General features: G+C 37.9%; 1 protein-coding gene across 1 annotated transcript in view; it reads right to left on the reverse strand.

Annotated features, from left to right (window-relative positions):
- Positions 1 to 20738, reverse strand: part of GNAQ (guanine nucleotide binding protein (G protein), q polypeptide) — a 129745-nt gene that overhangs the window by 19817 nt on the left and 89190 nt on the right. The window contains exons 3-5 of the mRNA XM_014942660.1: positions 17940 to 18094; positions 4420 to 4548; positions 3319 to 3448 (exon numbers count right to left, since the gene is read on the reverse strand). Of these exons, the coding sequence (XP_014798146.1) occupies positions 3319 to 3448; positions 4420 to 4548; positions 17940 to 18094 (414 nt within the window). The remainder of the gene's footprint in view (positions 1 to 3318; positions 3449 to 4419; positions 4549 to 17939; positions 18095 to 20738) is intronic.

Raw genomic sequence — 20738 nt, forward strand, 5'->3', positions numbered from 1 at the left:
ATCATCTGAATTTCTTGAAAGATGTTAAAATATACCACCCTTACCAATTCTTCTTGGTACAAAATCAGATGGTTCGTTACGTACAATCCAGACACATACTTAAGAGAGGAGAGCTGACGTTGTTTCTGGGTATTGCCTGTTAGAGGAATCCTAGTTAAAATACAGTTGGGCAGTCATGCGTGCTTTTCTTCAGGATTAAAACCCCCAACTCTATAGCTGCAGATCTTTGTCATGGATGTATCATTAAGAGTCATCGTACATGGGACTCAGCGTCACAGGCAATCTGAACACTTGCCTTGTGCTCTATGCATGATGTCCCCTTACAGAGTAGTTACGTTTCTCAGAACTTTTAATACTTAATCTCCTCCAAGGGCATGAAGACAGAAACAGTTCCTAGCTCGATCCACACGTATCCAGTGGGTAAAAACCCTTGAGAGACACTAGCAAAACTTCTCAACTCAGTATAGCCTCATCTGATTTATAATCCAAATGTATTTCTCGTGAATAAGCTAAACAGGGGAAGAAATGGATTTACTACTGATAGTCTACCAAGTACTACACTTTGAAATACAAATCAACAGTGTTAAGGGCTCTAAACCAGCTTCGTAATGATGGTCACATAAAAACACATGCATCGAATGGCAAATAATAATTCTTACAAATTTACGTTTACTCCTGAAAATGAGATTAATGAAAAAATGTATTAACTAGAAAGAATGCCACAGATGATTAAAGAGTATAGTTTTTTTTATAAAAACATACTATGAGGAAAAAGACTTCAGGCAATAACATGCAGTGGACTAATTAGAAAAAGAAAGTAGGCCATCTAACAAAAATCGTACTGTTTAATCAGGCCATGAAAGCAATGCAAAGGGGGTAGGAGAACACTGCAAGTTGTTGAGTCAGATCTTTTAGTTTCAGTAAGAGGCACACAGATCAAAAACGGATTAGATTCTATCATAGTATCCCACTGATAGCATACATACGAAGAAAGTAGGGCATTTACATGTACTCCCTCACTTTGGTGCTAAAATTTTAAACTTGTTGCACAATTTAAAGCTAAGTGCGAAAACCATCTCTTGTCTGATTATCACAGTCTCCAAAGTAAAGTACTGTAAAATGAAAATATTTTTGGGGGGTAAATTTCAATGATCTCAAAGGTCCCTTCCAACCATGAAGATTCTGTAATTCTGTAATTCTTAATTCAAGGTGTCAACTAACATACTTAAAACCTTTTCCCATACTTCTGTCACATATTCAGACAAACCACGCTGTGCTTTACATGGAATAAATAAACCCTTTCTTCTCCCATGCTTTATGGGACTGTAATGTTTAGAGATACAGGGGAAGGAAAAGGAAGGGAAAAAACCAGTCTTTTGGGGTACCAACAAAATCTAGATGGAGAAGCTACAGCTTTCTGAAAGACAAAACTAAGTTGCCCATATGGATGCTTAGCTCTAAGACAGTCTGGATCCATCCCAGAGCTAGAGTAACAGAGGCTTAAGGCAGCTGCAAAGCGCTACTAGGACACATATGTATGACTTTAAAACAAAAACTGGTTTGAATTAAAGTTATGGACATATTTTAAACTGGAAGACAGAAAGACTCGGAAGTTTTCCACTCTTGTCACTAGGAAACATAAATAGAGTAGCAGCGAGGTGGAAGAACCATCTGCAAGACTATGAGGAGTTTTACAGCTTTTGCCTCCACAAAGTGTTTAAAAAGTGAAAACTTGAAAAATCAAAACAGCTTAATGAGAAAAGTAATCTTTTTCGTATTAGTTGAAAAGCAGTTAAAGAAAAGGTACCACTTCAGTCATTGGAGAGTCCAGAACATAAAGCAATTCTTCAGCCAGATGCTCTATTCAGTTCACAACGCAGGAACCCTTTTAGCTTACGAGAACACTGAGCAGTATTGTGCACACCAAATGATGCAGCCTTGGAAGATACTGCTCCATCTTGTAGAGTTAGGGATGCTCTAAGTAACAACCTGCACACTGAAATTATCTGACAAACCAAAGCAAGGGTCTGAGCAAGCCACCTAACTAGAACAGCATACACTTAATAGGGAACCAGCATCTGGTAGACCTCTACCATTGAGACAGTTCCTATGAGAACTTCTCCTTATGAGCAAGGCAATATGAAACAATAGTGATAAGCAGCTAACATCAGGAAGTTTGGAAGTTTATTTTGGATAGTTAGAACAGCATTTGAAAATCATCACAACTAGTTTTTCTTTCTGTGATTTCCAATATATTTTGTTTTCACTTGTATAATTAAAATGCTTAGCACTTTTGTGTTGACTTTGTGGCTACAAAAGAATAATGCAAACAGAAAAAGATAGAACCAGACATTTCTGGCTTGGCTTGAAATGAGCCAAGTCTGACTGAGTCCTCTTTTTATGTACACATGTCTAGCTTCCAAATCTACAAGAGATGAAGCTGGTGCAGATTACATAATTATTTTTGCAAATTCAGCTTTGAATAATATACTTGATTATAAAACTAACATAACAATAATTTTCTTTTAGGGAAAGACTATAAATGTAAAAGCTTTCAGAGCTCCTAGACTTCATTAAAAAGTGAATCCTGAAAAAAGTTCAGCATAGCAACATGAATATCCAGGGATACCTGTTTTACCCTGTTATGTCAACCATTCTTTTAAACAGTGAAATCAACATGTATGCAGCCATGAAGAACATTCCAATGTTTTCTTTTTCTCATCTAACTTTTGTAAATATGTGTTAGAAGACTTGCATAGGACACTCACTGCACAGTGCCAGTGAGTAACTCACAGAAGTTTGATTAAAAACCTAAAATAATCCTCAGGAAAGACAAAAAACCCCTGATATTAAATCACTACTAGTGCAATTTGCCCCTTCAGCTCATCCACTCTCCTACTTCTGTTATTTTTTGAAATAAAAATACAATACACATCCCATGCTTTAAGTCAAAGGAATGACGTTTATTACTTCAGGGTCTGTTCTAGCTCAGAATTTATAAATTTTGTCTTCATTTCCATTTTTTGTGGCTCTGCTATATAACACTAACTGCACAAACAGCTACACTAAGAACATTTCTCTGTATCCAACTGTATTCCCCTTCAACACAAAACACATAGGTTTCTTTGAATCCTCTATGCAGTAGGTCAGCTTTGCCATCCTTGGAAACTGATTCCCTCCTCCCCTCCTGAGTGTTTTTCACTCCATTGGGTGCAGTTACATATGACTGCTGGTAAACGCATTTGGAAAACATATGGAACCAGGCAAGTGAAGTTGTTTTTAATTTAAAACTGGTGCTTTTTGCTTATGCTTGCTTACCTCATTGTCTGACTCCACAAGCACTTGATCATATTCACTAAGAGCTACTAGGAACATGATAGATGTGACATTTTCAAAGCAATGTATCCATTTTCTTCTTTCTGATCGCTGGCCTCCTACATCCACCATTCTGCAAAATTAATACCTACATTAACTTCATGAATGCCTTAACAGATAAAGACATAAGCACACACAAAATGACAAAATTCAAGAATTTAGTTGAAAACACAGTTTGGTTTCATTTTCCTTAATGATTTTTTCCACTGATGTTTAATGGAATCTGCTGTAAGTATACAGTTAATCATATTTGCTTTTAAGTCTGATGTGTTTTCTGTATTAGAATTATTGTGGATCTCAAAACTCTCAGATTTCTGAGATACAAAGGTCTCACAAGCCATGATTTGGCGATGTGTCGAATCTGCTCTATTCAGCAGAAACAGATGTGAACAGACTAGACTTGGTGGTTTGCTCTTTTCGCCCACAAATCACCAGAGACAAAATTTCCAACTTGTTAAAGCTGCCCCATTTTAAGAGGACAAATAGAACACAACACGTATCTAGTATAAGTTTTAAGAGCCAAAATCAAAACTCTAATTTGCTTGCACTTCATCCCATGTCTCAGTGTACCTAAACACAGGCGTCCAACTTGCAATTGCGTATTTTTTAAACAACTGTTTTGCACTCAATTAGGATGAATTCTCCCTAAACAAGAGTAATTTCTCTTTAAAAATCAAGTACACAAGTTGTAACTTTGTATTCCATAATTTACTTGAATTACAGGTGATTATTTCAGATTATTATTCATAGTGAAACTTTGATTATGTATTATTGAAAAGACAAATTGCAGGTTTTCTTTGAGTAATAACTACTTTCAGAAAATGACGAACCTAATTGTCTGTTATCATTTTGACATCTTTAACATCCACTCTTTCTCAGATGTGGACAATTAGATTAAAATATATTGATCAAGCTCAAATTTTAAAAACATAGAGTAATTGCTTTTCATGTACTTTTAACTGATATCCTACACATGGCATTACTAATGTGAAAGGAGACAAAAGAAACAAAGCAAGTGGGTGTTAAAACTTTTTTTTTTTCTACCTGAAAATGACGCTTTGTAAGTCGAATGGATATTCAATGATCCCCGTTGTTGGGACTCGAACTCTGAGCACATCTTGCTGAGTTGGCAGATAGGTGGAATCTGCTATGCGGTCCAAGTCATTAAGATAGCTACAAACAGGGAGAAACAACAGGAATGCAAGACAGTGACACCATCATCCCACCGAGGAAAAGAGAAAGGAAGACTTGGGAATGGAAATGGGCTGTGGGGTAGGAAAAAGTACAACAGAAAAAAGAGCATTATCGGCATAAAACAGGGGACAAAGTATAAAAGTGTGCTCCATCCTCCCTTCCTGCACACTTTCATAGCTTCAAGAGAATTCTACAGAAGGGTAGCATAATTATTCTGGTTATTTTCATACAAGTTTGTTGTTTTTAATAGGTAAATTCACCAAATATTAAATGTTTTCAATTGAATAATTCTAGGCAATTTAGAGACAATATAACGTGAAAAATATAAAATTGCAGATTTATTTGAATGCGTAACATATTTTACTATATTCATTCTGCACAAATACATGGACAGAAAAACATGAACTTCCCAAAGAACATTCCTATAGAATAGAACATTATCAGTTATAAAATGATAGGAGGATAAATGGTACTGTCTGGAGATTAAATTGAAAAAAAGGAAAAAACCCATCCACTGACAAATTAAAAAAAACTCTCTGGACCTTGTTACCAGAAGGCAGCACTGGTTATTTAGTGGGATCTCTGGAACCTGAAAGTCCTACATTCACACTTCTGATTAAGTTAATAAGTCTGCAGTTCATTAAATACTCTCCAGTTGGTTAGCAAAGAACCCCAAATGGTTATAAAATTGCTTGTAAAGGTTCATTAACTACAACACAAAACTCTTCTGTGATTGCTTAATGATGGGTTTCAACCATAAAGCACCGGTGTGCTGGAGGTTTTAATGAATTCTCATAAAAAAGATACTTCAAAAAAGATGTGTGTGTCTGCATTAGCCTGTTTAGGTCCAGGAGCTAGACATCACATGAAATCAGTGCACCAGGAAGCTTGGGCTCTCCGGATGGTAGATGCCTGGGGTGGTTGAGGCCCCATCCCCTGGAGAAAAAGACTGCTTCAGGAAATTGAGTCCTTGGGCATTCCTTGGTTACCTCCTAGCACAAGAATGACCTAGAGTTAACCACTGAGAAGATAAATTAACCTATGGATCCCCTCGTTCACTCTAGGAATCTCCACTCTAGGAGAGGAGAGCAACGGTCTTGTAATTTATTGAATGATGATCAACTATCCCTAAACTCTGAACATGTTCTTTTCCTTGTAGCTATTAGAAAGTGCTCTTCTAAAATAAACCCACACAAGAAATAAATAAGACTTCTTCTATATGCTCTAAAAGATTTCTGTATGAAACGGAGAGAAAATTATCCTGAACAATGACAGAAACAAAGCAATTTGATTTTTACCTTACAGCAAAAATACATAAGAATTGATTTGTTAGGTCTGGGAGGGAGTCAAAAGCATAATAAAATCTCCCTCACGACAATTTTATTCATGAAAGATTAATCCAAGAGCAAGCACTGAATGTGAGAAAGTCACTCATAGTTATAAAAGATGTATTGAATCACACAATATATCTCATGTAGTTCAGAAACTACTACTCCGAAAATATTTTCTGAGAACACTGATTAGTTTCTGCCAATAAGGAAAAGGCTTGAGACTCTGAGAACTTCATCTGCCCTCAGGTGTTTTACACAAAAAAGCTGAATGGATAAGCACATTACTGAATTGTTGAGGGGCGGAGGGGGAAGTGTATGTGAACAAAATTGGTAACTACCACAGTAAGAAACTTATAGAGACTGTGAACCAGCTCCTTTTTCCCTCTCACCCCCCCAAAAAATAGGTTATGTTTGGTGACTGTATTTTGGAAGGGTCATTCTGGGTCATTACATGCTATAGTGGTATTCACAACAGCAGAATTTTAACTGAATAAACTAGTAGGTGGCCCATTTATACATTTGTCTTGTTGCATTCCTTGGGCAAGCTTCAGCTGTGGTCTCCAATGTGAGGCTGGTTATCGCACCTCTGCACCACCAGCATACTCCATGCACTGCTAATGTGCTGAAATGCACATCTGGCTGATTTTAAAAAGGCAATAATGCAAAAGGATGTTATTAAATAGTTAAATCTCATTTGCGTTACTGGAGAACATTAAACAGGCAGATGAGTATTTTTTTTCGCCCTAACACAAATCATTGATGTCATCAAGCTCCAGAGGCATTCATCTATCTCCTTAAAAAATACTTAGGTTTTCCTCATCCTCTTTCGGTTCTGCTCAAGTTCTGCTCATTCAATTACTAAACAGCAGCCCTCTGACTCATTTCACCTGTAGCATCTTACAAAGCCTCTACAGTCCATAGAAGAGACCTTATACGATCTTATGGAGCCCTATTTCTGTCCCAAGATTCCTTCCTCTAACAGATCAAAGGATGTTGGGCTCTCTAAGAAGTATCCTAAAACATACATGCAAACTCAGAGTCAAGAAAACTGTGTCAAAAACATTAAGAATACCTCAGAGAAAAAAGAATCAGATAGCATGCACAAAATCCTTTAAAAATAAAATCTTTGTGATACTGACAAATCATAACCAGAATCCAGTTTGACAAAAGCAATTTAGAATACATCCTGCATTTTTTAAATAATGACATTTAGCCCCTACCACTTTTCCTGCTACCTTACTTTTAAATCTTTCATTATTGCTCCTTTCAAGCTGTGAACATACAGCAAATAGTCAATGAAATTCTCTTTCAATAGAAATAAAGAAAATTTTCTTTGAAGTTTTGAATTATTTTGCCTTTAACAGAGATGTTTCTGCTGAAGAATTACTTGTGCTGGAATTCAGATTTTAATGAAGTTTGTGCGTGGTTGCTCTGAAGCAAAGGAGTAGGTATTTTCTGCTACTGACTTTAACGGTTCTGCAGATCAGTTACACTTCTTGTTACCGTATGAGAATACGTAACTTCACATTCTGCTATCAACTTCAAAAGGATTAAACATTTTTCTGAAAATCAGACTGAAAGCTTTGCCTGCAGCAGCAATGCGAAGTTCCCTTCAAGATACTCTAAAATCATTAAAAACTCTTTAAGTGTCTGTTAAAATTCAAGTAGCCTCTAAAACAAAGCAACAAAATTCATCAAAAAAATCTATTATCTTTAGGATATGTACAAGAAGAACATGTATCATTGTGACTGACATCAGGGTCTTTCTTTTCCATTGTACCCACTGCTTTATATCACATCTGAAGATTTTTGATGTATTGCAGAAATAAATTGTCTCTCTTCCTTCATGTGCACTCTTCCTACAATGCCAGTGGAAGCAAATCTGCACATTTGCACTCAACGCATTATCATGACTTTTATATGAATTGCATACACTTCTATGTCCACAGTATTACATAGAAAAAACCCAACACATTTTCTCTTCTTAAAGCAAAAGAATAGATTTTTGCATGTGGGGTAACAGTTTGATTTTTTTAATAAATGATTTGTTGGGTTGACTCCTTGTTTAAGATGCTGAGAGGGGACACATAAATGAACAGGCGACTATTTACATAAAGCAAAAAGACAACTGGAGTACCATTAATATTTAAAGACATACTACCAACATACACAATTTTCAAGTATTCCTACTATAGTTGTTCCTGTGACATTGAAATTTAGAATTTCATTCATTTGGTTTATCATTGTTTTGTTCTTTGTCACAATGAAGTCCTAATTTTTAAAATCTTCCTCATAACAAAAGTGTTTGAAATTTAATTTTTATTTTCCCACATGAAAAGAAATTCTCTGAACATCAGGGGAATGCAGGGATGCACGCATATAGTTTAAGTATCCTACAGCATATTAAACTAAAACTTACTTGCTTTTAAATTAATTTAGCAAGCAGCAACTTTAAATGAAAACATCAAAACGTGCTAGCTAATGCCAGTTCTTTTCCACCTTCAACTGTGCTGGCTCAAGCCCCACTCTAGCTGCACGTCTGCCCAGCCTCAGCTGCCAGCTCTTTCGCTTGTGCAATGGCTTGATAACACATTTCTGTCAAAATGATTTGGCACAGCGAAGAAAACCTATTAAAATTGTTCAAATTAAGCTATTTGATGGATAGAGCCTGGGGTGTGGGAAGTCCATACACTCCAGCAGGAAAGCAGGGTGGAGTTACTTCCTCCACTGGCTTATCTGCAACCAGAAAAGGACTTATGAAGCCAGCACTATGTGAAATGTCTTGAGTCACACAATTCAGATGGGTGAGGAGTGAAAGAAAATTAAGATTTTTATTGCTTTTTTGTATATCTGTTTATTAGTCACCATGGCTTTAAAGCACTTATCTAATGCAGCCCTAAACAAAGTACTGACGAATACACTGCTCACCTGGGCAAACAAATCCTTTGCACATATAAAAAAAATTAAGCATGTAAGAGATATGCACAGAGGATATTATTTTAGGATAAGCACCTAACTCAAAATGTATGCACAAATATTGCACTCAGCCGTTGCAATGCAACTAACTCTTCAGCATATTCTAGAAAGGGCTACACATGCACCCTTGCAAACAAACCACAAGACTTGTCATAAACACGAACTTCCACGAAGAGTGCTGCCAACAACTGCCCAAACCAGATGTTTCCTCAGTTTATTAACTTCAAAAATTTAAAATCATAATAATGACATGGATATTGGAAATACCCTGGCAGCTGTCCTGAGGGCTAGTCCAGAAGTGGGTAACCACCAGCCTTATCATGGGGAACTCAGTTGCACGGGCAGCAGCAACTGTGCAAGACGTTTAGGTCTCAACCACATGGCACTCTGCGTTTATTTTTATCACCGGCTAAGAAATTTCTTACTTCGATAAGACACTGTAGCTATATGGCCTCTCACCCAAACGGTACCTACTCAGCTAGGCATTATATAAAGGAACAAAAAAAGGGAGAATCGCATAAAATTACTTTAAAAAAAATAATAATCAAACCACATGGGTCTGAGTAAATTTATAGTACAGACCAACTTTAAAAAGTTAATTATACCTGTAATTAGTTTCGTAAAAATGAATTTTACTGGCTGCTGAGGTAATTTTCCAGGGGGTTGCTATAGTGACAGGCAGAAGGTGCATTACTGAGGCGATGCGTGTGTAATGAGCTGCTGGCAGTAGCCCTCCCTTGACGTCAGGAGAAGCTGCCACCACCTCGCAGCACGCTTGCGATCTGTACCATGACCAGATGTGGAGGAAGCCTTTTGTTTCCCAGTCAGCACTAAGAAAGAAGCACTAATTTTTAATGCCCTTTCTACCACCTATGACAAGGTCCAAGACCACGGCTAGATTCAGGGAAGCTGCCAGACTATGGAGGTGCTAATGGTGCCCTGGAAAGAGAGCTTGGTTCAAAGGTACTGTTTGTCCACACTTCAAAATAAACAGCAGTGGCAGGATCATGGGAGTAGACTGACTGGCTCTCTGCTTTCCTACATGCCTCTCCCATAGAGAAATCAGGTGAAGAAGTGAGACTCCTAACCTTAATAAACAAATCAAAGTTGTGTTAACCAATAACCTTCTTTAATAAGTTATAGACCCTGTCACCACGAGCAGGCAGCTCAACATTCAGCCTTAATTCTCTTTACCATCTTTATCAATGATCTGGATGAGGGGATCGAGTGCACCCTCAGTAAGTTCACAGACGACACCAAGTTGGGTGTCAGTGTCGACCTGCTGGAGGGTAGAGAGGCTCTGCAGAGAGGTCTCAACAGGCTGGATGGATGGCTTGAGACCAACAGGATGAGTTTCAATAAGGCCAAGTGCCCGGTCCTGCACGTGGTTCAAAACAACCCCAGGCAGCGCTACAGGCTTGGGGAGGAATGGCTGGAGAGCTGCCTGGCAGAAAAGGACCCGGGGGTGTTGGTTGACTGTCGGCTGAACATGAGCCAGCAGTGTGCTCAGGCCGCCAAGAAGGCCAACAGCATCCTGGCCTGTACCAGGAACAGTGTGGTGAGTAGGACCCAAGAGGTGATCGTCCCCCTGTCCTCGGCACCGGTGAGGCCTCTCCTCGAGTACTGTGTTCAGTTTTGGGTCCCTCACCACAAAAAAGACATTGAGGTGCTGGAGCAGGTCCAGAGAAGGGCAACAGAGCTGGTGAGGGGTCTGGAGAATAAATCTTATGAGGAGAGGCTGAGGGAGCTGGGGTTGTTCAGTCTGAAGAAGAGGAGGCTGAGGAGAGACGTTATTGCGCTCTGTAACTACCTGAAGGGGGGTGTAGAGAAGCGGGGTCGGTCCTGTCTCCCAAGTCACAGGAGATAGGACAAGGGGAAATGGCCTCAAGTTGCACCAGGGGAGGTTTAGATTGGATATTAGTAAAAATTTCTTCACTGAAAGGGTCATCAAGCATTGGAATAGGCTGCCCAGGGAAGTGGTTGAGGCACCATCCCTGGAGATATTCAAAAGACGAATTGACATGGTGCTTGGGAATATGGTTTAGTGTTGGTGTGTCTGTTTTGTGTGGTATTTTCTTTTTTTTTTTTTTTTTTGGGGTTTTTTTTTTTTTTTGGGGTTTTTTTTTTTTTTTGGGGTTTTTTTTTTTTTTTGGGGTTTTTTTTTTTTTTTATGGTTGGACTAGATGATCTTAAAGGTCCCTTCCAACCTAGGCAATTCTGTGATGCTGTAATTAATTTCCCAGATCTACATCACCTAACGAAGACAGCCCATTGAAACTTACTGGAATTTACTTTCAGTGAGTGAGGTCTTGAAGCACCTTCAACATGAAGAAGCATGGGGCAAGCACTTCAAACACACACCCTCCCCCCAGCCACGAGGTACTAGATGTTTTCCAGCATCTTTGAAGTCTGACTTTTCTTGGAAGTAATCAGGTGATAAAGTAGCATTTTCTCAGGAATAATTCTGTAAGACGAATTTCTGTAACTTTAACCTGTTTAGTGTATAGCTGAATTAAATAACAGAAGGCATTAAGGCATAGGCAAAGGTAGGAAAGCTACCGCCTTCATCCATCTTCTAACACTCATTTCCCTTTCTGAGGTTAAAAATGAGATTGCTGTATTTATCAGACTGCACAGTAACTCCTCCCAAACTCAGCATGCAACACTGATATAGGAAGATGCTGAATTAATGTTCACTAGCACATTAATTAACCCTGTGTTTAGAAGGAGTCTGCCTGTGAGACCTTGTAAGCATAGAAGTCCCTGAGGAGCACAGTGCCTCTGAAATGCACTGCCGAGGAGAAGGGATGACACCAGAAACACTCCAAGAGTGAAGTTTCGAAAACAAACCCAAACATGTTGAAACAGAAGTAATTACTGGTGCTGATAAAAGTGCCACACTAGAACCAGCAAAGATGACTTGTTACCATCCAGCCAGCAAACAATGTGACTGTTTAATTTTAATCTATATGGAGAAAGAGACAGATTACAGTAGAAGAGGGAAGGGAAAAACCTCAAGAAACTCTGCAAAGTTTGTTGTTTAACATAAAGTTTGTTGGGGGATTTCAGTGTAACCACAGCTATAAAAGCAAGGCTTAGCAGCCGTATTTCATATGCAAATATTTTCACTGCGTGCAGCCACATGGAAAGAAGATACCGCATGGCTGACTGTATCCAGGTATGATAGTAACCACAAACATTTACATCATTTCAACCCTAAAGCTTTCAGGTTTAATGCAAAAAAAATATGTATTTTCCTTTAAGTTAGGATCTCTCATACACATACAGTGGTGGTGGAAGTGAAAATAAAGCTTTAACCACTGTCTATGATTAAGGCTAATCAGGCAAACTATTTAAGAAGATTTATCTCTTTGGAGCCTGTTCTTTGGAGCCCGGCTATTCTGGAATTGGGTAGGGCTACCCTCCACACTGTTGTTGGGATTTAGTGTGGTTTTGGGGGCGTTGAAGTTTTTTTGTTTGTTTGTTTGTTTAGCAAAACACTGAAGTGGCTGATGAGAATACCCCAAACTAGCACAAATTTTGACCATGTGCTGGAAAACAAGATTTGAAAGGGAAAAGCCTTTTTCTACCCTTTTGAAAATGCATACAACTTGCTTGACTTTCAACTCCCCATATGCCAATTTTTAAGGTTGCTGTAGCAGGATTTTCCCCATCTCACAGAGCTGCCAAAATAACTCACACAAGTGCCCTCTTTGCTAACATGGAGCAGCACGGTAAATGGAATTGATTTTCAGTGTACACAAACAAGCTGTGAACAAAGCTAAGTGTAAATGAGTATTGGCCATGTTTTCAGAATTTCTGTAGAGGTTTGTATTTCTGAGCAAACTGGTGAAAAGTGGTGTGGCCAGTTTCCAAAACGACCTAAACTTAATTTAAAGTAAACACAGTAAACCTAAAATCTTTGCAGTGAGGTAGGAAGGAGTCTGCACTGTGTTCTTTTTATCCCTGTCCCACTCAAATCCCACCTAGCTGTCTCCCCTCAATTTCCCACATGGAAAGCCAACTGTAGCTAAGTCTAAAAAAACCAAGTCATCAAATAAAAAAAAAGAATACTTGTGCAAACTTCTCTTAATAGGAAATGTGGTTTAAAAATAATACAGATACTAAAAACATGTTCAGTCCCACACGAAAAAAAAGGATCCTGAAAGAAATACATACTGAATTCTGCTTTATATAATCCCACTTCCCTTTCTGAATTTCCCTAGTTCTGTTGCATAATATTCAGTTTTTCTGTAAGATGCAGTGCTTTGATATGCAGTAGATTGGATGTCCCATCCTTCTTTAGACCTTTCTGAAGAAAGACCTCTTTAGGGACTACAGTTAAGGCATAAAATAGGGTTAGCATGGTTCTGCTGCTAGTGTTTGATCATAATCTTCAGACTTTACTTTTATTTGCCATTTTTATCTTACTGCAAACCTTACACAAGTAAGGCTGTGTCAACTGTGACTACATAAAAGCAGAGTCTACCATTCTGCAATACCAATTGCCCCCAAATACAGCTTTAGAACTTTAAAGTACATCTTTACAAACCAAGGGAAGAAAGAATCAATGAGTAGTATTAAAATGTTTATCAAATAATGATGTGCTTATATATCTTATAAATGATGAGTAGATGGTTTTCTCAGTCCCAACAAATGACTCTTACACAGATATCACATAGAGTAGTTGTTCATAATTTGCTATACCAGTGTCAGCTGCATAGCAGGCTTCAATTTAGGACAATATTAGTCCTTCTGAAAGGCTCACACAAACGCATAATGCCCTAAGAATTCCCCAGAGCTGTATGAAACAGAAGAATGAATATTCTGATTGCTAGAGGCAACACCAGCAAATGGAGTAAACTGCTGTAGCAAAAACATAGGTTCATACACTGATCTTTCCCCTTGTGTGCCCCTAAGCACATTCCATTTAGCACACAGTAATTCTACTGAAATGCACCTGTTGCAGAAGTGGAACTTGGAAGCAAACTGTTATTTTTTAACAGACAGGTATGAAGGAATTAATTTTTCAGCTGAAGTTACAAAAACTTCAAACGCAGATGGAATACGGTCATACAAAAATTAGCTGATGACCAAAGCACTACAATTCATGCAATGCTTTCACAAAAGGTGAAACATGAACTTTAATGAGCAGACATCATTAGGATTTATCTCTTTCTTCCCTGTTAACAATCAGTGGTAGCCTGATGATGTTCCCAGAGTCACACCCTGGAGCTCTTATTACATGGTAAAATACTGAAATCTGTATTTCTGTACTAATGCCTGGCTAACTCAACTCACTTCATCAGAGGTACATGCATGGCTGTGTAAGTGTAGGAACTAAGTTGTTAAAGGACTCTCATGTATGTAAGAGAATGCCAGGGCATGTATGACTAATAAAGCAGCACATTAAATAATGACAAAGTTGTGTATTGAATACCACTGGTGTAGCTAACACAGTGGGGTAGGAACCTGAGGGAAAATTGTATTTAATTATCTGAAGTGTTAGAAAACACAGCCATAGACAGAAAACAAAACAGATATCCTATGTGTTTGTGTAGCAACTAGGAAGTCCTTGGTTGGAGGTACACAATGACATAATACTTCCATTTTATGGGACCAGAGAAAGATGAAGTTTTTCTGGGAAAATTTCCAGTTCTAAACACTTCCTACTTTTTCTTCATGAAAGGAAAGCCCTCACTGTCATAGTGAGGAAAAACAGTGATGAATCTCCACGAATTCTAGTTGCAACCCAAATTCTCTAACTTCTAAACATAAATGTGAAATGTTACTTATGACAACTGTCTCTCTTACTGACCACACTGTTGCCTTTCCTTTCTTGGGGCTTTGAAAAGCCAAGATACAACCAGACTGTTGACTGGTAACCTGTTTATATTTAGGTTAAGGTCTTGACACTCTGTACAGTACACATTGAATGATCTCATCTCACACAGCTATTACTTAAGGCAATCCCACAGCGTGGTGTTGGTTTACATCTGTCTCTCACTGCAAGCAGTATCTGTAAAGGCAAGTGGTTTTGTGGTAAAAGTCACCCCATAATGTATACGGGAAGTGAATAATCTCTGTTTACCTGACGTGCTCTCCACTTTACCAGAGAGAAGTCTAGAAACTGCTTTTAAAAACAACACGCACACCCAACCTTTGGAGCATCCAATGGCAAGGGAAAGAGAATGGAATGTATTTGCTCAGCCTCCAAGAGCTTCAAATCAACTCTCATGATGCAGGAAATTATCCTTCTTAGACCCTACCCTCACCTGTTCTGCTAAACACACATCTAATGGATTCTTCCAGAGTACTAGCAGTGGGTATAAAAACATCAAAAGTGTAGCTAATGACGACAAAGCAGCTCAAAAGATGACAGAAAGTATAGAAACATACAGGATATATTAGGAAACAGAAAAAGAATTTGAAAACAATAGAAGAAACAGAAAATACAAAGGAATAGATTAGGAATACAAAGTGTAATACCATTGACCGACAAAAAGAAGCAATGCAAAGCAAAAATACTACTACTGTAAAAACACAGGGGAAAACTACTGAGAAGATGAGAGGCTCACGCAAGGGATCCATGAAGAACACGTCACATACTGACACATACGCTTAAAAATATCGACACACATCCTTACAAGAGATCTGGTGGAAAACAAACTATTTTGGTTTCCTCAAGTCAGAAGAAATTACTAAGACTCACCAAGTCAATGGGCACTGGGTGCTTATTTTTGTTTTACTGTCCTGTGAATCCCAGTAGCAACTTTCAAGCATTTTGTTTCTTGCTTTGCAACAGGGATTTAAAGCTAGCAAATTTTCTTTGTGTGTTTTATTGCTGAACATACACACTGTTTTCTTGAAACAATGTTTCTTTGGTTTCTGCTAATTGCTTTTACTGGACTTACATACTTGAAAAAACTTGCAAGCATAAATATACGAGAGGGTCTTCTAAAGGCTCAAATGCAGTGATTGACAATTCTAGTTTAAAACAGATCCATAGTATGCACTATAATAGATTGTAGTTAAAGTCACCAAATTGCTAAACATGTTGAGCTTCAAAAATAACCGATCAACTAGTAATTTACCTTTTGCAAGGCAATGTACTAGCAATATGTTTCTATAGCTACTTAGTGAATTATTCCCTGCTATTTTTAATGATCAAATGATCCACTATGGTGACAATTTCATTAGAACTAGGTCAAAACTATGGTATTCAGCACAATCTGATCTGAGTAGCATCAGATGATTATTGCCTACTTTGAGTAAGTAATTCTATTTTCATCCTCTAAGGCAAGCACATGAAATACCAACATTTATTCCAACTTCAGAAACAGTTTCACGTCTGTTGTAGAAACAACTTAGGATCTACAAATACCAGAAATTCAAAGTATAAGACAAGCTGCGCTTCACTTTCCTTTTATGCTTGCTGCTTATTTCAGTATGGAAGCAATATGGAAGTATAGTCAGTAACCTGTCCCTGAAATTTTCTTTTCACCACTTATGCATCCTGAAGTTTTTCACTTTTTAAAATATTCTATTTCTTTTCTTACCACTAAAAACCAAAACACAGTATGGTATCTTTGGGGAGAATGACAATCCAAATAATACAAGAGAGATGCCACAGTGCTCTGTACCACTCTGCACCAAGATATGCATACACAAATGATGAAAGTGGTAGGTTAGGAAGGTAACCAGCTCCACAGGACAACAAACTGCACAGGACAACAGGAATCCTATTCATGGGGCAAATATGGCAGGAGAAGAATATGGTGTGGTGGTAGTACAGGAACAAATCTAAGGACACCTACGTCATGCATCTGTAGGTCTTCAGCTACCAAAACTGCATCAGCAAGATACTAAATTTTCCTTGACTAGCATATAAAGTGTTGTGCTAGATAAGAATCCTCAGACAATTGTGTAGATAAATGTCATCCCAGAAATCCCATGCCTATAGTCCTGTTCCAACGAACTTAATCGGAGCTTCATGGTGCCGTTCTGTTCTTGTGTGCTTTCCTTAATAAGAGGCTTGCATTAATCTACACCTGACAAATGGAGACTGCAATGAAAGCATCAGAATAATTTTCATAGCTAATACAAATATTCACTTGGTGACCATGGAAGTTTTTGCCACAGCTCTAATAACTATGCTGTATTTTTTAACATTGGTCAACATGAATAGGTCACCACCCGTAATCCACTTCCTTGACAACAGACAAGAAATGTTATTTGAGCTATATGCTACATTACTCAAGAGTAACTGAGTATCACGGAATCAATACTCATGCAGTCTTCAGATTCCAATGTTAAACTTCACAGTGCTATTTTATCAGTTCTGCCCCAAGAAACTAAAGGTGTAATATCTGAGACATAGTTTAGTCACATATGCTTTTTCATTGTTGACCTATAACAAATAGGGTTTAACCTAAAAGTGCTTTTCTGTTGTCTTCCTGGCAGCCGTGTCCTTTAAAATTTAGGCTTTGTTTCCATAAAAGTAGGCAATTCAGTAAAGCACAAGAACACTTGCTTAATACTATTCACCTCACCACTAGGACTGCAAAAGCAATCTGTGACGGGAAAGGGGAAGACCTAGGAAAATGGGAGTTCTGGGGCATTATCATTTTTAGGAATTATATAGAGGTCTACTGTGATTGCACTTCCCAGTATTCACAACTGTCATACTACATGAATGTATTGTTGTCCACCTTGCATTTGTAACTGTATGTCAGAGGAGAGTAAGGGCTTGAACAGGTATAACAAAAGAAAACAAAACCATCAGTGATTAACTACCCCTATTTAGAACCTTACTTTAAGACTTCAAATGATCACAGGCTGTCATTCTGTGACACAAACACAGATATAATCCTAAACTAGGTGCACTCTGCTCCTTAAAGTATCCTCTGAATTCAGTTTAGCAAGTGTATATTCAGGCATATTTGTGCTGCACATGCATACAAATATATGCACACACATACAATGTAAGAAGCTAAAAAATAAAAATTACTTTGTTAGAAACAGAAAGTGATATATAGTTTTTTGTAGCCACCATGTACTTACTATTTAGTTGAATCTGATAACTGATACTCCCGTCGTCTATCATAACACTCCTGAATTCCAGGGTCATTCCATAAGCTTCTTATCGCATCTACATATGGGTTCTCAAAAGTTGACACCTTCTCTACATCGACTTCTCGAACTAACTGTGCATGAGCCTAATTCAAAACAAACAAAACAGTAAAATTTACGTCATCTGTGTTTGCAGACAGCTCCTATACAGTAAACATTATTAACAGGCATAATTTTTCGTATTGGTCATATCACCAATGTGTATTTGCAATTTGAAAAATCAAGTACCACGAAGAACACTGTGAAAATGGAAAAATGAGGCAACAGTTACAAGGAGTTCCAGAAATGAGGAAGAACAGAAAACTTCACTTTTTTAATGGAAAGTATACAGATCTCAACATGGATCAGCATATTATTTACCCTTCATGCTAAAAGACACTTTAAAACAGAATACCTACCATCCTTTCTACCAACTGAACCACTCATTAGCAACTGAACCTGGGACACTTGGACAACATAAAGATAAAAAAGACAGTAAAACACCAAAATATTCTAAGATGGGTATTTTTCCAAACTCTGTATTCATGTGAATGAACTTAGTGATAGTGTAGGAAGGAAACAATAATGTTGACTTATTTGGGAAGGACTTAAAGTAAACAGTGAATGAAGGAGAATAAATAAGACTACTGAGTAAATTATTAATGAGTGATGATATGTTGTATCCAAACAAATACAAATAGTGATAAATATGGTACTATGACAGAAAGTGAATTAATAAACATATGTATGGGCCCTATTTCAGACTATGTTTACTCCAATCCAGTATTTACATGAAATGGATGAAGCATTCACATTGAAATTTATATTTAATTGAGCTCATCTCACAAAAAGCTTTCATTTTTAATTTTTCAGGTACAATCTTGGAGTGCATAAAACATGCTTTTGAAATGATGCCTAGTGAATCAACTTCACAGATTTAGACTCTGGTGGTAGCTGAAAGAGTGGAAAGGAGGGAAGGAATTTGCCTTTTAGAGAGATTGATAAAAAAAATTCTTAATGTTACCACAAATCTAACAGAAGTTACTACTAAAAAAGAAAAGCCAGATTATTAGCAATTGCCTCTATGCGTGCATCACAAGTCACAGGAGTGTTAAATGGCATTATGATACCGTATTATCCAGACACAAACACACACTCACACATCTTTACACATCCCTGAGAAAAAAATACACTTCATTTAAAATATCACTTTATTTTAGTGAAATGCTTCTGTGATTACTTGAAGAAATTTTTCCTTCAAGTAACAGGTTTCACAGATTTAGCACAGCTTTTCTACAGCCAAATGGTTCAGGCACAGTTTCCCAATGTACAAATTGTCTGTAAAAGGTTTGAAGGAAAACCAAAAATTTATTTTGTTACAAGGCACAGGAAGCTTCCTCTATCGAACTGAAGACACACTCTGCCACTGAAGAGGGTTCAGCAGAGGGCTACAAAGATGATTAGGGGCCTGGAGCATCTCCCTTACGAGGAGAGGGTTGTTTTAGTCTAGAGAAGACTGAGGGGAGATCTAATCAGTGCTTATAAACACTTAAAGGGAGGGTGTCAAGAGGATGGGGCCAGTCTTTCCTCAGTGGTGCCCAGGGATATGACAAGAGGAAACAGGCACAAACTTGAATATAAGAAGTTCCACCTAAACATGAGGAGAAACTTCTTTACTTTGAGAGTGGCAGAGCCCTGGAAAAGGCTGCCCAGAGAGGTGGTGGAGTCTCCTTCTCTGGAGACATTCATAACCTGCCCGGACAAGCTCCTGTGCAATCTGCTCTAGGAGGACCTGCTTTGGCAGGGGGGTTGGACCAGATGATCTCCAGAGGTCCCTTCCAACCCCATATCATTTTGTGATTCTGTGATTTATCTTACTAATAGTATTTATTTTTTTGTGTTGTTTGTTTTTCAGTGTTGGTTCTTCTCTGCTCCAAGGAAGATCTAATTTTTGCTATAACATGCTACTTAAGTGTGCTATTTAATTTTAAGAGAACTGTTTTAGAACAGTCTGTCTCCAGAATGGGGAAAAAGGGTAATTCTGAGACAGGATTATATATTATCACTCAATTCAACCAAAACATAGTAGAATTACACATCTTTCAGCAGATAAGGTGAACATATGATGTTCAATCTGCCTAAACACACCATAGACGAAAAACATGGATTACCATGTGTTTTTACAACCTACAGTGATCACACGAGGATATACATCCTGATATCGTCAGGCTGAGGAAGGAATGGATTAAAGCCTTCAGGCAAAGTATTTCTTTTAATTTATTTTTGCAGTAATAGGAAAATGATGGGATTCCCAAAGGTACTTGGAGATACCTGGATCCTACACAGTCTACTGATGAGGAAAACTAACTGTTGAAAAAGTTCTTGCAATTCAGCATTATTCTTATGAAAAACGTTCACATTTTTAAGACTCTGCTCTCTGGCGCTGTGGGACTATGCTAATCGTGGCTAGGATCTGCATAAGACTTCCCTTCTTTCAGTAAGTTGGCATTACACTACTACAAACTACTTGCTTTCTTTACCTATTTCTGTACATTTAAGTTAAGCTGGGGTTTACTAATTTACTCAAAGTAATATTTTACTGAATTACCACAGTGGTTAACTATGCGAACAACAGCAGTTAGCGAAATACACTCAGGAAAAAAAACACTTGGTGCCAAATATCCATTTCATCTTTACAGGTATAGAAGGAACTAAATCAGTCTTCTCTTTTCTGTAAAGCAGCATCAGTCT

This window comes from Calidris pugnax, unplaced genomic scaffold (genome assembly GCF_001431845.1).
Source record: "Calidris pugnax isolate Ruff unplaced genomic scaffold, ASM143184v1 scaffold109, whole genome shotgun sequence".
Taxonomy (NCBI): Eukaryota; Metazoa; Chordata; class Aves; order Charadriiformes; family Scolopacidae; genus Calidris; species Calidris pugnax.